This window comes from Phyllostomus hastatus, unplaced genomic scaffold (genome assembly GCF_019186645.2).
Source record: "Phyllostomus hastatus isolate PE091 unplaced genomic scaffold, TTU_PhHast_1.1 phas_contig_137, whole genome shotgun sequence".
NCBI classification, from domain to species: Eukaryota; Metazoa; Chordata; class Mammalia; order Chiroptera; family Phyllostomidae; genus Phyllostomus; species Phyllostomus hastatus.
In genome coordinates this window covers 8,789,279-8,803,005 of record NW_025333583.1, presented here as the reverse complement: position 1 = coordinate 8,803,005, position 13,727 = coordinate 8,789,279, and the positions used below count along the sequence as shown (strand labels likewise).

General features: G+C 60.1%; 1 protein-coding gene across 1 annotated transcript; it reads left to right on the top strand.

The window, feature by feature from the left end:
- Positions 1-408: 408 nt before the first annotated feature.
- On the top strand, positions 409-9,607 carry SLC11A1 (solute carrier family 11 member 1). Its single transcript, XM_045853229.1, has 15 exons — positions 409-575; positions 2,038-2,171; positions 3,008-3,130; positions 3,437-3,556; positions 4,321-4,427; positions 4,871-4,941; positions 5,277-5,344; positions 5,509-5,664; positions 6,238-6,396; positions 7,058-7,147; positions 7,271-7,390; positions 7,788-7,937; positions 8,384-8,457; positions 8,881-9,034; positions 9,160-9,607. The coding sequence occupies exons 1-15, from the start codon at positions 572-574 to the stop codon at positions 9,268-9,270; spliced, it is 1,641 nt and encodes a 546-aa protein (XP_045709185.1). The 5' UTR covers positions 409-571; the 3' UTR covers positions 9,271-9,607.
- The last annotated feature ends 4,120 nt before the right edge of the window (positions 9,608-13,727 follow it).

The following is a 13,727-nucleotide window of genomic DNA, read 5'->3' as shown; positions in this document are numbered from 1 at the left end:
TCTGCCGAGGATCTCCTGGGCCCGAGTCTTGTGTCTTGGATGCATGTCTCTGGGCCAGTGCCTGGAGGGTCTTTTCCTGTGAGGCACTCAGTGGGACACGCAGCCCAGGCAACCATCAGATGCCCCCCCCATGCACCCCCGCTCCCATTAATCCAACCAGTAGCCCTGGGACTCCCGACTGAAGGGAAGAGCCTGGAAGCCCGTGTGGGAGGAGGGCGGGGGCAGTCAAATGATCTGGGTATGAATGCCCAAATGGCAGGAGACCAGAGCTAACTTGGGAGACACAGAACATGGGGTGTCTGGAAGGAGGCCAGAGGTAGTGTGGGGCTCAGGCCAGAAAGGGAACAGAAGTGCACCCAGTAGCCAACCAGATCCTTCCGCCAGAGCCGCCACTTCTGCCTTTGGAAAGTGTTTCACAATGTGTGTGAGGATGGCCACGCTCGGCCGAGGATGGGTGAGAGGGTGTGGGCTCGCACACTGACGGCGCCGGCACCCGGAGAGGGAAAGTGGGCTGCACAGCTGCCCAGCACTCCGCTCGCTCGCACAGAGGGCCTGACCTGTCGTCCTCGGGATGGGTGAGTAGCTCCCTCCAGGATGGGGGCAGGGGAGTGTCAGGGAGGCAAAGGAAGCCCCTGGTCGCCGGTGAGAGTCCCGGTCTGGACCATAATTCTGGATATGAACCTGGAGTTGAGTTCTCTGCATCCCCCAGGGCGTGATGTCCCCTTTGTCTGGTCTCTGTGCATTTGGAGACCCCGGAATTTCTTTGGCTGCTGGAGGAGTCAGGGGTGAGGCCCAAGGATACACATGTCAGGGTCAGGTAGCCCCCCTCAGAGCCCAGTGTCCCTCCCTAAGCCCTCTGAGGCAGAGAGACCTGGATTTGGGGATCTCTGTCCTCACACAGAAGGAAAGGCATTCTTTTTTAAGATTGTGTGTGTGTATATATATATTTAAAGATTTGCTTATTTTTAGAGAGTGGGGAAGAGAGGGAGAAAGAGAGGAAGAGAAACATCAGTGTGTGGTTGCCTCTCGTGTGTCCCCCACTGGGGACCTGGCCCACAGCCTAGGCATGTGCCCTGACTAGGAATCGAACCAGCGAGCCTTTGGTCTGCAGCCCACTCTCAATCCACTGAGCTACCCGTGCCAGTGCAAGAGAATCACTCCGAAGGCTCCACTTCCCACACAGGGAAGTTTGTTTAAGGGTGGGACATTTGTTCAAGGATGGCGGACACCAGGCAGGTGTCAGGGGCCTCTGCTCAGCCAGGCCTTGACTCTGCACTTTGCCAGGAGGAGGTGGGGGAGGAGGAGAACTGGTTTGAGCCCTGGGCCACCAGAAAGGAGCAGGTCACTCTGTTCCAGACAGGGGCCAGGCCCTGAGCAGGACTGCCGAGGGCCAGCTGGGTCGCATGGGTTCTTGACTTTGCGTAGAAGAGATTTTACAACACAAGTCCAGGCATCCATCAGGATACATTTATTAAAGCTGGGGACAGTGAAACCAGAAGGATTTAGCACGGGAGAGGCAACAGGAGAGCCCAGGCTGAACTGCCTTAGCTCACTGAGAAAAGGCGGCTTTGGGGACAGGTTCAGGGGGTTGGCCTGGGACAAGCTGCCAGCTGCCCACTGCCTGAGAAGTTAGCAGGCACCTGCCTGTGGGGAAAGTAGAAGGGCAAGGAACTGGAGAGCAGGAGCTCTGGGGTCTTTGTCTTGAGGCCTTTATCTCTTTCTTGCAGGAGTATCTTAGGGGAGGTCTCAGGGAAGAGTGTCAGCAGAATAGTCATCATTTTTACAGGTGTGTCCGTTCAGGGCTGTAGCCTGTACTGAGTGGTCAGTGCCAGGGCAGGGGGTCTTCAGTCACTGCAGTTGGTCCTGGTGGTCACCCACCCGGTTTGTTGCTTCTCTGGGCCTGGCGCTGAAACACAGCTGGGGCCTAGGTGTTATATCTCTCGGCAGGTGGCCCTCGGTATTTGGCTGTCAATTGCTCAGCTCCTAGCTTCTTATTCTCTTGTCTCAACTCACCATGCCTCATGGGACCCTTTGCAGGAGACAGGGGCCCCCAAAGGCCAGACAAGCTCCACTATGGCTCCATCTCCAGCCCACCCACTGCAGGGCCGCAGCAAGCGCCTCCCGGAGCCACCTACCTGAGCGAGAAGATCCCCATCCCAGATACCCAACCGGTAGGAAACTTCCTGGGCCTTTCAGGATTGACAGGGCCCTGGCGCAGGGGGCGGTCGGGGTGGGGGTGGGGGGCTCACGGGCTGGGAGAGGGACATCCCCTGAAGACTATGGCAAGTCCCTTCCAACTCCAAGAAGAAGTGATGAACAGTGTAACTGCCCCCTTCCTGCTTCTGTGCCCAGCACTTAGTTCATCATCGGTCTAAGCATTATCAAGTGGTTTTCTGGATGAATCTCAGCTTTCCTAAGAAGGGAAAGGGACTTGGGGTGAATTCAGGTTGGAGCCTCAAGGGTTTGTTGTTCAAGGAAAGGACCTGGGCAAGGGTGCAGGGAGAGCTGAAGGAGGCTGCAGGCTGGTTGCCAGGGCGCTGTCACCCTGCATTTCCAGAACCTTTAGCAGATCCCAGGCCGCCAGACCAAGCCAGGAATGGGGGTAGGGGGGACCCTGGGCTCAGTGGACTCCAGAGAGGAGGCCCTATGGTAGACAAGGGGCTTGGAGGGAGGAACTGGACCGGGGAGTTCTGACCCCAGGAAAACCCCGAGGCGGGGCTCGAGGATCTGCAGAGTCAGCGCCTGCAGGACGCAGGCTGGTCAGGTGTAGGCAGGCTGCTGAATGTGCCAGATGCCTCAGCCTCTGGGCTGTGACTCAGCAAATCCTGCTGGTTCCTCCCACCCCATGTTTTCCACTAACCCCTGCGGGGTGCGGCTCCAGGAATGGGGAATAGAGGGCCAGGGGCCTGGGCTGATGATAAGCTTCTTGGGGTGCAGCTGGGGGTGGGCCCAGGCCGGCGTTACAGCCCCTCCACTCAAGGCCTCTTCCCCCCTCTCCCGCCCACAGGGCACGTTCAGCCTGAGGAAGCTGTGGGCCTTCACGGGGCCCGGTTTCCTCATGAGCATCGCTTTCCTGGACCCCGGAAATATCGAGTCGGACCTGCAGGCTGGCGCTGTGGCTGGATTCAAAGTGACTGAGTTAGGGGCACTGTATGGGGGGGGTGCCCGGGTTGAGTAGGTGGAGACCCCAGCTTGCCACATGTCCCCAGAGTGGCCTGGCATGGCTGCTGTGCCCCCGGGAAGGTGTTAAGTTCAGATGGTCTAGACAAGGCCCCCAGGGCGTCCTTGCTAGAGTGTGAGCGTGTGGGGTTGGGGGAGGAGGTTGGTCTTCTTGCTCCATCCCCCCCAGTCTCTCCCCAAGGAGTGGGCTTGGCCAGAGGGCGCCACCAGTTCCGTCAGGCGCTCCAACTGACGGCCTCTCCCCGCCTTCTCGCAGCTGCTCTGGGTGCTTCTGTGGGCCACCGTGCTGGGTTTGCTCTGCCAGCGGCTTGCTGCCCGGCTGGGCGTGGTGACGGGCAAGGACTTGGGTGAGGTCTGCCATCTCTACTACCCTAAGGTGAGCTTGGTGGGCTGGGCGGGACACACCCACAAGGCCCAAGCCCAAAATAGCCACATAAAGCTTCCATGATTGAATAAATACCTACCTCAAGTGGGATGTTACAAGTCCATTGAACAGATGAGAACACTGAAGCTCGAACTAGTAGCACACGGACTCAGAGGGACATTAGCCATGCCCTGTTCATTTCGTAGAAGGGGAAATTGAAACCCAGAGGAGTGACTTGCCTAAGGCAAAGAACAGGCAGGCGTCAGTTTGGGATGGCCGTTGGCTGGGCTGGGTGCCAGGGCCTTGGCTGTCGGCCGTGTCCGAATTCACGATGAGCTCATTCAAAGGTATTCAATGCAGGGACGCAGTCACAAAGGTGTTGGAAGGGCTGGGCAAGCAGGGAAGGAGGTGTTGCCCAGGAGTCAGAAAGCAGCTGGGCGGGAGCCCAAGAGTCATCATTTGCAGCTTAGCCTCTGGGAGCACGGCCACCTCTGCCATGATGGCCCCCAGGGCTGCTGGAGCCCAGGTCGCCTGCTGCTTTAGCTGGTGCCACTGCCAGAAACACCGCCAGAGGCAGGGGAAGAGTGACTGCCCTGCCTTTCCATCTCCCATGGGTGCTTCCTGCCAAACCCAGCGGGAGGCTGGCTCGCAAGGCTGTCTTGCCAGTGTAGTCTGCAGGCTTCCAACCCAGCAGAACAGTGGCGAGTGTGGAAAGGTGAGTGTGCGGCTGAGACGGGCACCCGGCCAGCCTGCATGACGGCTGCCCCCTCCCCTAGGTGCCCCGCATTCTCCTCTGGCTGACCATCGAGCTGGCCATCGTGGGCTCAGACATGCAGGAGGTCATCGGCACAGCCATAGCGTTCAGTCTGCTCTCGGCTGGAAGGTGCTGCCCCGGGCCCCGGCCCTTCAGTCCAGCGCTGGAAACAGCTACTTCTTCCCCAGGCCTCCTACTCCACCCCCCCTCCCCGTGTCCTTTCATCTTGCAGTCCCCTCTGACTCAGAGTCGTTGCCCAATTTGCTAAATGGAGAAACAGAGACCCAGAAATGCAAAGTGATTTGTGTTGAGTCACAGAGATGTCAGTGACCACGCAGCCTTCAGGGCTGCAGCCCCACGCTAACTGCCATTTGGGTTCCCCACCCATCTCCGGCCTTCTTCTCGAGTTCTGTGCCATCTTCCAGTTCCAGCACCCTCCCGCTCCCCTCTCCTGTGGCCCTGGGGCCACTCGGGGCCCTGTTCCCAGGGAGTCAGAGTTCATAGCCTCCAGCCCCGAGGGTGGGAGCTCTGGAGCCTGGGACCCGGGCTGACCCAGGCCACTCCCATTTCAGAATCCCTCTCTGGGGTGGCGTCCTCATCACCATTGTGGACACTTTCTTCTTCCTTTTCCTGGATAGCTACGGTAGGTGTGGGCCTCCCCCCCAGGGGAACAAGCAAGTGAATGCAGGAGCCGGTGGGGGCCCTGCCGTCCTGCTGCGGGAGGGCTGCGCTCCTCATTCTCGTGGCCTTGAGCACTTTACTCAGACTGCTGTTTCTTCATTCATGACACGGGGGAAGTAACAGCACAGACGTCAGAGGGCTGTGGTGAGGGTGCGTTGAGGGAACATATGTTCAGCACGTGGCTCGGTGCCTGGACAAAAGTGCTTGAGATTTCACCATCGTGGCGCCATTGCTTATGTTACAGTTTTGTGTGTGTGTGTGTGTGTGTGTGTGTTCTCTCCCTTGCTCTCTCCCTAGGGCTGCGGAAGCTGGAAGCCTTTTTTGGATTCCTTATTACCATTATGGCCTTGACCTTCGGCTATGAGGTGGGAAGCCAGAGCGGCAACAGCCCCCCCTCACCGCCCCCCACCCCCCTGCCAAAACCACCCTCTCTCTGCCTCCTGCGGAGCCTGAGGGGTCAGGGTCTGGGTGGAGAGCGAGAGCGGCTTTGCAGGGGCGAAGCCTGGCCTGACCAGGCTCCTCCCCACAGTACGTGGTGGCTCGTCCCGATCAGGGGGCGCTCCTGCGAGGCCTGTTCCTGCCCTTGTGCCCCGGCTGCGGCCAGCCAGAGTTGCTGCAGGCCGTGGGCATCGTTGGCGCCATCATCATGCCCCACAACATCTACCTGCACTCGGCCCTGGTCAAGGTGAGCCGAGGGGCGGGGAGGGAGACGTGCCTGGTCCCTCAGCGTCACCCTGGCCCCCCCTCCAAGCCTGGAGCTCCTCCCCTTTGGCTCCCGCCCGCCAGATTTTAGGTGGACTGGGAATCATCCTCTATTCAATATTTAGTAATAGAGCATCTAGTGTGTGCTGGGGTCTGGGAGTCACTGATGAAAAGACAGACGAGTCCTCCGCCTTTCTAGAGCCTGCATTCTAGTGGGGGAGACAGGCCAGAAGCAGGTGAAAAAATACTGGGAAGAATTAGGAACGGTGCAAGGTGCTCTGAAGGGCACAAAACAGAGAAGAACGGCAGAGAATGACTGAGGAGGGGGCTCCTTGAGAAAGGACCTTTCCAAGGGCGTGACCTTCGAACACGAAGGATGGGAAGGAAGATCAGGGGCTAGGCAGCAGGTCAGCCCACCGGGCCCGTCCCAGACTGCCCTGCAGGGGGCTTCAGAAGGAACCGGGGTTTCCGGGGAACACAGGTGGAGGTGTGAGTGCAGAGGATGCTGGGGTGGCTCTGAGAGACTTGGGCTCCTCCCTCCCCTTGGACCGCACAGTCTCGAGACATAGACCGGACCCGAAGGGCCGACGTCCGAGAGGCCAACATGTACTTCCTGGTCGAGGCCGCCATCGCTCTCTCCGTCTCCTTCTTCATCAACCTCTTTGTCGTGGCCGTCTTCGGGCAGGCCTTCTACCAGCAAACCAACCAGGCTGCGGTGAGACACCCCGCGCCTCCCCACGCTGTCGCGATCCCGGGGCCCCGAGGCGACACAGCTAAGCCCTTTGAGTCTCTGCCCTACTCTCCAGGCAGTGGTGGGCGAGGAGACTGTGACCCAAGCCTCTAGCTGAGACCCTCTTCACCACCCTACTGACTCCCTGCAGGAAGGTTCTGGAGGGGCAGAGCCACACGAGGGGCTACAAGGCTCAGACATCCAAGGGAGGTGCCTAGAAGAAGGGGCTGTCCTGCTATATGACCTTTCAAGGTTACCCCCCTCTCTGGGTCTCCAGCTGCTCCTTGACACAAGGAGAGGGGCCTTCGAGCCCCGGTCCGTCACAGAGCGGTGGGAAGTAGGTGCGGGGTGGGGAAGAGGGGACGGTGGGGCAGCCCGAGTCACTGCCAGCCAGTTGTCTCTCTGCGGCAACGCCAGCTCTTACAGACCCAGCAGACCCCCCAGAAACCAGGTTTCCATGTGAGCTGTAAATTTTAAATGTTGGCAGTAAACTCACATTAAAGAAAAAAACAACTTGTTAGCCAAATAAAATATGTCTGGCGAGACTCGGCCCTCCCCCGCCACCCCTGGTCAAGGCCTGGCGGTCTGAGCTTCTAAGACTTGAGTGTGCGCTTCACATCTCCTTCCACTGCCCCGGTGCCCGCAGTTCAACGTCTGTGCCAACAGTAGCCTCCATGACTATGCCAAGATCTTCCCCATGAACAACCGTACAGTGGACGTGGACATTTACCAAGGAGTAAGTGAGCGGCAGAGGTGGGCGAGGAAGGACAAGAGTCAGCTGGGCTCCTTGCCACGCCCACTAAGGGCGGGGCCTGGGAGGAGGGCGGGGCCATGGATCTGATCCCTCCCCTCCCTCCAGGGCGTGATCTTGGGCTGCATCTTCGGGCCCGCAGCCCTCTACATCTGGGCGGTGGGTATCCTGGCTGCCGGGCAGAGCTCCACCATGACTGGCACCTACGCGGGACAATTTGTGATGGAGGTGGGGCCTGCGGCCAGGGGTTCGAGGTCAACAGGCATGCTATCTGGGGCTCAGTCAGGGGCTCCAGTGATCCTTAAACAGCCCAGACCCTAAAGCAGCCCTTTTAAGCCCCACTTTACAGACCAGAAAACAGATTCAGAAAGGTGAGGTGACTGGCCCAAGGCTGCAGACCCAGGAAGAATAGGAGGCTTCCCCCCAACACTCTTTAGGCTGCAGCCATCAGCTGTGGGAGGGGCGTTCCTCTAATTTCCCGCCAGCTAGGGGTGGAGCCGTCCTATTTCAGAGGTGCCAAAGCAGGGGGTTCCCCCAGGCGTGAGATGGGCGGCGGGAAGACAGAGGTCTTCCTGGCACCTCCCGTCTTGAACCCAGACACCGACCTTCCTACCCTACTCCCCAGGGTTTCCTGAAGCTGCGGTGGCCGCGCTTTGCCCGCGTCCTCCTCACTCGCTCCTGCGCCATCCTGCCCACGGTGCTCGTGGCCATCTTCAGGGACCTGAGAGACCTGTCAGGCCTCAATGACCTGCTCAACGTGCTGCAGAGCCTGCTGGTGAGGGCGGGCCCATCCCCCCTGGCCCCCGAGGAGCTACACAGGGACCTCAGCAATCCCCTGTATTGATCGTAGCCTCCTCCCAGGCACCATCTAAACACACCTTGCCAAAGAGACTCACGTAATCCCACAGCCAGCCGAGAGATACAAACCACCATCTTCCCCATTTGACATCTTGGAAAGCTGATGCACGTGGTTAAGGGACCAGTGGCAGAGCCGGGGTTCAAACTCAGGCAGCCTGGGACCACAGCCCCCAAACACTTTCTCCTGCTCTGGAGCCCCACAAGCGTGGAAGGCACAGAGGAGAAACTGAGGCTCAGAGGGGTTAGGAGACTTGCCCAAGGACACACAGCCAGGCAGAGGATGATAGGAGCCCCGGCCCCCTTCTCTCCTCACTGTATTCCAAGGCCAGGGGACCTCAGCCCCATCCTCCCTACTCTCCCCAGCTTCCCTTCGCCGTGCTGCCCATTCTCACGTTCACCAGCATGCCCGCCCTCATGCAGGAGTTTGCCAATGGCTGGTGAGTACTCCCCATCCCGCGCACCGAACTTGCATTCTGGCATTTGATCCTCACAATCACCTGGAGGTAGGAATTAACCATCATTATCCCTATTATCCAGATGAGCTCAGAGAGGTTAAGGAACTTGTCCAAGGTCACACACCTAGCAAATGGGGGAGCCAGGACTGAAATCTGGGGATGGAGGCTGTTTCTAGACCCTGCGCTCTTCACCTTCACCCCAGGCTGCTCTTGCCAAACCCCAGTGCAGTGGAGCCTGGAGGGCCCAAAGGGCAGAAGTGGGCGGGGCTGCTCCAGGTCTCACGGCCCGGCCAGGGGAGGCTGGCTTGGTTACCTCTCCACTAGCCCCACCCCTGCTTCAGGCTGGCTCAGGGCACTGGCGGGGAGGAGATGCAACCAGTCCTGAGTTTCCCTCCTGTCCTCCAGGCTAAGCAAGGCCATCACTTCTTCCATCATGGCACTGATCTGTGCCATCAACCTCTACTTCGTGGTCAGCTACCTGCCCAGCCTCCCCCACCCCGCCTACTTCAGCCTTGTAGCCCTGCTGGCCATGGCCTACCTGGGCCTCACCACCTACCTGGTACTGTAGGGTCAGCGGGTGCCTTGGGACGGGGAGGGCGAGGAGAGGGGGCAATAGACGGAGGCGGGGGTGGGTGGACTGGGGCTCCCCCAGAGGGGTTATTCTCACAGTCACCCCTTCCCCAGGTCTGGACCTGTTCCATTGCCCACGGAGCCACCCTGTTGGCCCACAGCTCCCACCAACACTTCTTGTACGGGCTTCCTGAAGAGGAGCAGAAGAGGGAGCCTTCTGCATGAACTCTCGCCTGTGCCTGGCTGGGGGGTGGAATAAATGGGGCAGACTAGCCCGCTGGACATGGAGGACAGCAGAGTGAGAGGGAGTTTTAGAGGCAGGCCCACCGCGGTTCCATAGGGACCTGCTGTTTCCTTAGACAGGTTTTTGTCCTCATCTGCAAAATGGGACAATACCAACCTCGCAATGGACATAAAGCCCTTGCACACTGTGCCCAACACTGGGCCTTAATTTTTTTTTTATTTTTTCAAAAATATTTATTGAGCACCTAAAGGAGTGCCCTAACAGATCCAGTTCCTGGGCCGAGAACAGGCTCCAACTGGCAATTAAAAGAGTCTGATGAATGCTAAATCAGTGCTAGTTCTCTTCTTTAGAAGAGCAGGGGAACGGCAACCGGGAAAGTACGAACCCCCTGAACCATTAAGAGGAGCGCCCCACTCCAGTGTCTCCTCCTCTCGCTGTCTTCCTCCTCTTGCAGTCTCGTTCCTCTCGCTCGAGTGGCCCCGGCATTTTTGTTCCCCCAGCAACCCATTTTCCAGGCATTCAAACAGAGGCGCGGTTCTCCCTCCCCTTCCTGCGCCACGTCATAAGGAACCTCAGAGTCCCTGCCTTGGAGGCCCAACTCATTTGCGATCTCTCCGGGGAACCCAGCGGCCAGGACTCCCAAGCCGCGCAGTTAACGTTCCCCGGGCGCTGACTCCCAGCTCCCCCTAGGGGCAGGGATGGTCTCGAGCGTCTGCACTCCCTGCCACGGCCTCACCCTTCCCGGCCAATAAGAAGAAAGCGGGCACTCGGGCCTTGCGCCCTGGGGCCTCGGAATCTGCCCAGACAGGGAGGGGGTGTGGGGGTGAGTTGTGTGGGCGGGGAACCCCCTCGGCCACTGGGAGCCGCCCGACACACCTTCGCCCAGTGGTAGGGCTGCACTTTACAGACTCTCCCTGGGCTGTTTCTAGGCTCCCCCAAGTCCCGCCTCTGGCCTCTTCCAGTCCTTCAGACTCCAACCCCAGAATTGCAGAGGGCAGTGATGCGGCGGGGGTGACCGCGCTTTCTCGTTGGGTTGCGCCTGGAGCAGGCGCTGTGCCTGGAAGCACCTTAACTGCCCGGGGATTCGGCGGAGCAAGCTCCGCGCTCGAGACTGGGCGCTTGTTTATAAAAAGAATTTCCTCTTTCTTAAATGGGCAACGATACCAGTGGGGCCCTTAAGAAGGGGTGGAATATGACGGGTCTGGCTCGGCCGGAGCAACGGTGCGAGACAGTTACCTGAACAGGAATGCCGCCCAATTCGCTTACCCGGTCTTCGCCGTGGAGAAAGTGGGGGCCCACGCGAGCTGAAGGAGGGGATGGATGGGGGCTGGGTAGTAGTGGAGAAGGGCATTTCTCAGCCCCTTCTCCAGTTTCCTAGAGGTGCCGACAGCTGTACCCCCTGCACACCCCTCTGGTCAACTTACTAGGCATTAAGTGGGCTCCAGTCCAGTGCTAGACGTGGGAGGGGGGGAGGCAAAGTTCCGAACTAAAGATAAGAGCTCTCGAGGAGTTCCAGTGGGATGTGGGGAGACAGCCAAGTCAATAACAAATCACTATCCAGTGGGCTGGGGAAGATCGAGATGCGCGTCGGGCACACCAGGAAGGAGTGATGCCTGGACAGATATTGAAGGCTGAATAATCGGGGGCGGGGGGTGGGGGTGTCAGTGTGTGGGAAAGCGCAGAGACATGGTGCAGGAAAGCGGACCCCAGAGGAATGGGCAGGCTGGTCACAGGAGTAGTTACGCCTGGAGCTTAGAACTTGGGTGCGAGGAATGCGAGGAGGATGGGGGAGGGGACCAAAGGGCCGGCTAAGGGGTTTTTGTGGGGGGCGAGAGGTCAGCAATGAGGTCAGGCCAAGGTCAGTCATTTCCGATCAAGGGAGGACCCTATAAAAAGCTGTCCCATCCCGGCCTCCCACAGTAGCTCTGGTCCTCCCAGACCCCAGGCTCAGATCTAACCTTAGGGAGAGGGAATGCTGTCAGCCACTCAGGTTGGGAGTAGTCTGCGACCTTGACTTTCCCCAGGAGCCCGCCGGGGGGAGCGGGGCGCCGCCTTTCAGGCGCGGTGCCCTCTCCCACTTTCAACCCCATTTGGCAGATGGGGTAGCTGCGTGCTGGGTGGAGAAGACGCTCGTCCACAGTGCCACACAGAACTCGGCGTTGCCTCACTCGCAGCCCCCATGACACTGTTCCTCCTGGGGTGCAAACCGACGGAAGATAAAAATAAACTGTGGGTAAGGCGACCTCCAGCTGCCGAGTATGGGAGGGAGAGCGCTGGGTGTGGACGTCAGCTGCAGAGTGCAGAAACCCGAAGACCCTGCCCTCACACCACTACAGAACCCTTCCACCGGCCCCTCGGTCCCCGCAACAACCCCGACCCTGCGCCCCAGGAGACCTTGTGCCTGGGAGCCTGGGAGGAGGGCAGGTCTCCCAAGGGCAGAGGCCACATCGGGAAAGGCTTAGAGGGGGCGTTGGGGCTGAGGAGCCAGGAGAATAGCGAGTGTGTGTGGGTGGGTGGGGGCGCACCGCGGTCCTGCCCAGTGCCCTCTCCCTGCGTCAGCCCCTGTGACCCCCAAGGGGACAGCCGGCCAGGATCCGGCTTTCACAGAGGGAGAAAGGGTGAAACAGGGGAAGCGGAAAGCGAACCGCCCGGCTCAGGCCGGGGCTTCACTCCTCCCTCGCCACACATTTCCTTTTGGGGTCTGTGCGGGCTGCGCGTCCCAGATAAAGCTGAGGCCTTGCCCGGCGGCGGGGGAGGGGGGGGGAGCGGACTCCTCTAGGTGGCCAGAACCCCGCCTCTGCCCTGGCTGCTGGGCTGCTTCAAGTCACTTCACTTCTCAGACCTCAGTTTACTCATGTGCAAAATGGGGTAAGAAGGAGGTCGTCTTCTGGGTGGTGAGATGCGGGGAGTGCAGCTGGATCGGGACTCAGACGAAGCGCTCGCTACACGTAGGCGATTATGATTAGATGCAATGAGGACGGCCTTACGAGCGTCGTAGGAGCAGTAGGGGGGGCCACAGGGGTCCAGCTTGGGAGCAGCTGGAGCCACAGCTCTGAGTCACCGTCTCTGCAGTCCAGGCGCAGGAGAAGAGCTAGCGCGTCTTCAGGCAGGCGTCGCTCTCCACCCGTCCCGCCCCCCGCGCCGGGCCTCCCCCTCCAGGCTCCCCCTTGGCGGGGCCTGGAGGACGTGCTCCGCGCCAGCACCCAGGGCTGGACGGGACTGGACGCGCCCGCCCCACCCCGCCCCGCCCCGCCGCCGAGGCCCACTGGGGAAGGAAGTGCTGAGGCGTGTTTGTCAGGATTGGTGTTATTATTTTTAAAACTGTGAACTCAAAGTAGTAACGACGAATGGAAAGAACTTAATAAACAGGAAAAAGAAATCCACCCTCAGGGCCAATAACACGGGAGGTTTCCCTAGTGAAGAATCCGCGTGGATGCGGACCTGGGTGGAACCGCTGTTTAAAAGCCTCCAAAGAGTACACACAAGTATGACCACTGGGCCCGCAGGGACTGAGCGCCCACTGTTCAGGCGCTGCCAATCCCTCCCCCCAGTAATCAGAGTGGCCTGCGTGTGGTCGAGGTCGGCGTCTGGGAAGGCCTCTTGGAGACGGTGGCTTTTCCTCGAGGTCGGTGGTATTTGGCTGCGCGAAGGCGTAGGAAGAGGGTTCCAGGGAGAGGGGACAGCGCGGACGAGGGCGCCTCCTGGCGGGTGCACCAGGTGATGGCGTGGGCACCGGGACAGACGTGCGGGGCGCCAGGTGAGGCGGCTGGAAGAGGTCGGCAGGGAGCTCCTGGGGCAGAGTTGGAATTTTACCGCCTTACAAAAATACGGGTCACCTGGCCCCAAGACTGCGGTGGGTGTCGACGGTCACAGTCCGGTCCAGAGCACAACTGTGTGGATCGGCACAGTCGCTTGGAGGGAGAAAAAAGCCACCGGTTGTTCATGATTTAATCAGAGAGCGTTACCCCCATTTCCCCGAGGAGAAAACCGAGACGCGGCGGCTTGTCCCCGAACGCGCAAAGATGAAGCCACACCGCCCGCCCGCACTCCTCGGCGCGGGGCGACCAGGAACAGCGGGCCGGGTGCAGGTCCTGCTACGCAGCCGCAGAAGTTCCCCGCGGGCGGGCGGTCGGAAGGGAGGCAACGCCTCCTGGAGCGCGGCAGGAACCGGGCTGGCCCCGCCTCCCCGCCCGCCGAGTCGCGCCGGCCCCAGAAGTGATGAAAGCTGCGGCCGAGTCCTGGTCACGCCGAAGCCGTTGCCCTTTTAAGGGGGAGCCTTGAAACGGCGCCCGGGTTCCATGTTTGCATCCGCCTCGCGGGGAGGAAACTCCATGTTGTAACAAAGTTTCCTCCGCGCCCCCTCCCTCCCCCTCCCTCTAAGAACCTGGCTCCCCTCCCCTCCGAAGCTCGCGGGGATCCCTCCCTCCCACCCCTCCCC

Coding starts and splice junctions, on each gene's coding strand:
- SLC11A1 (XM_045853229.1), top strand. Junction 4,428..4,870: donor AGTCTGCTCTCGGCTGGAAG/GTGCTGCCCCGG, acceptor CTCCCATTTCAG/AATCCCTCTCTGGGGTGGCG. Junction 6,397..7,057: donor AGCAAACCAACCAGGCTGCG/GTGAGACACCCC, acceptor CGGTGCCCGCAG/TTCAACGTCTGTGCCAACAG.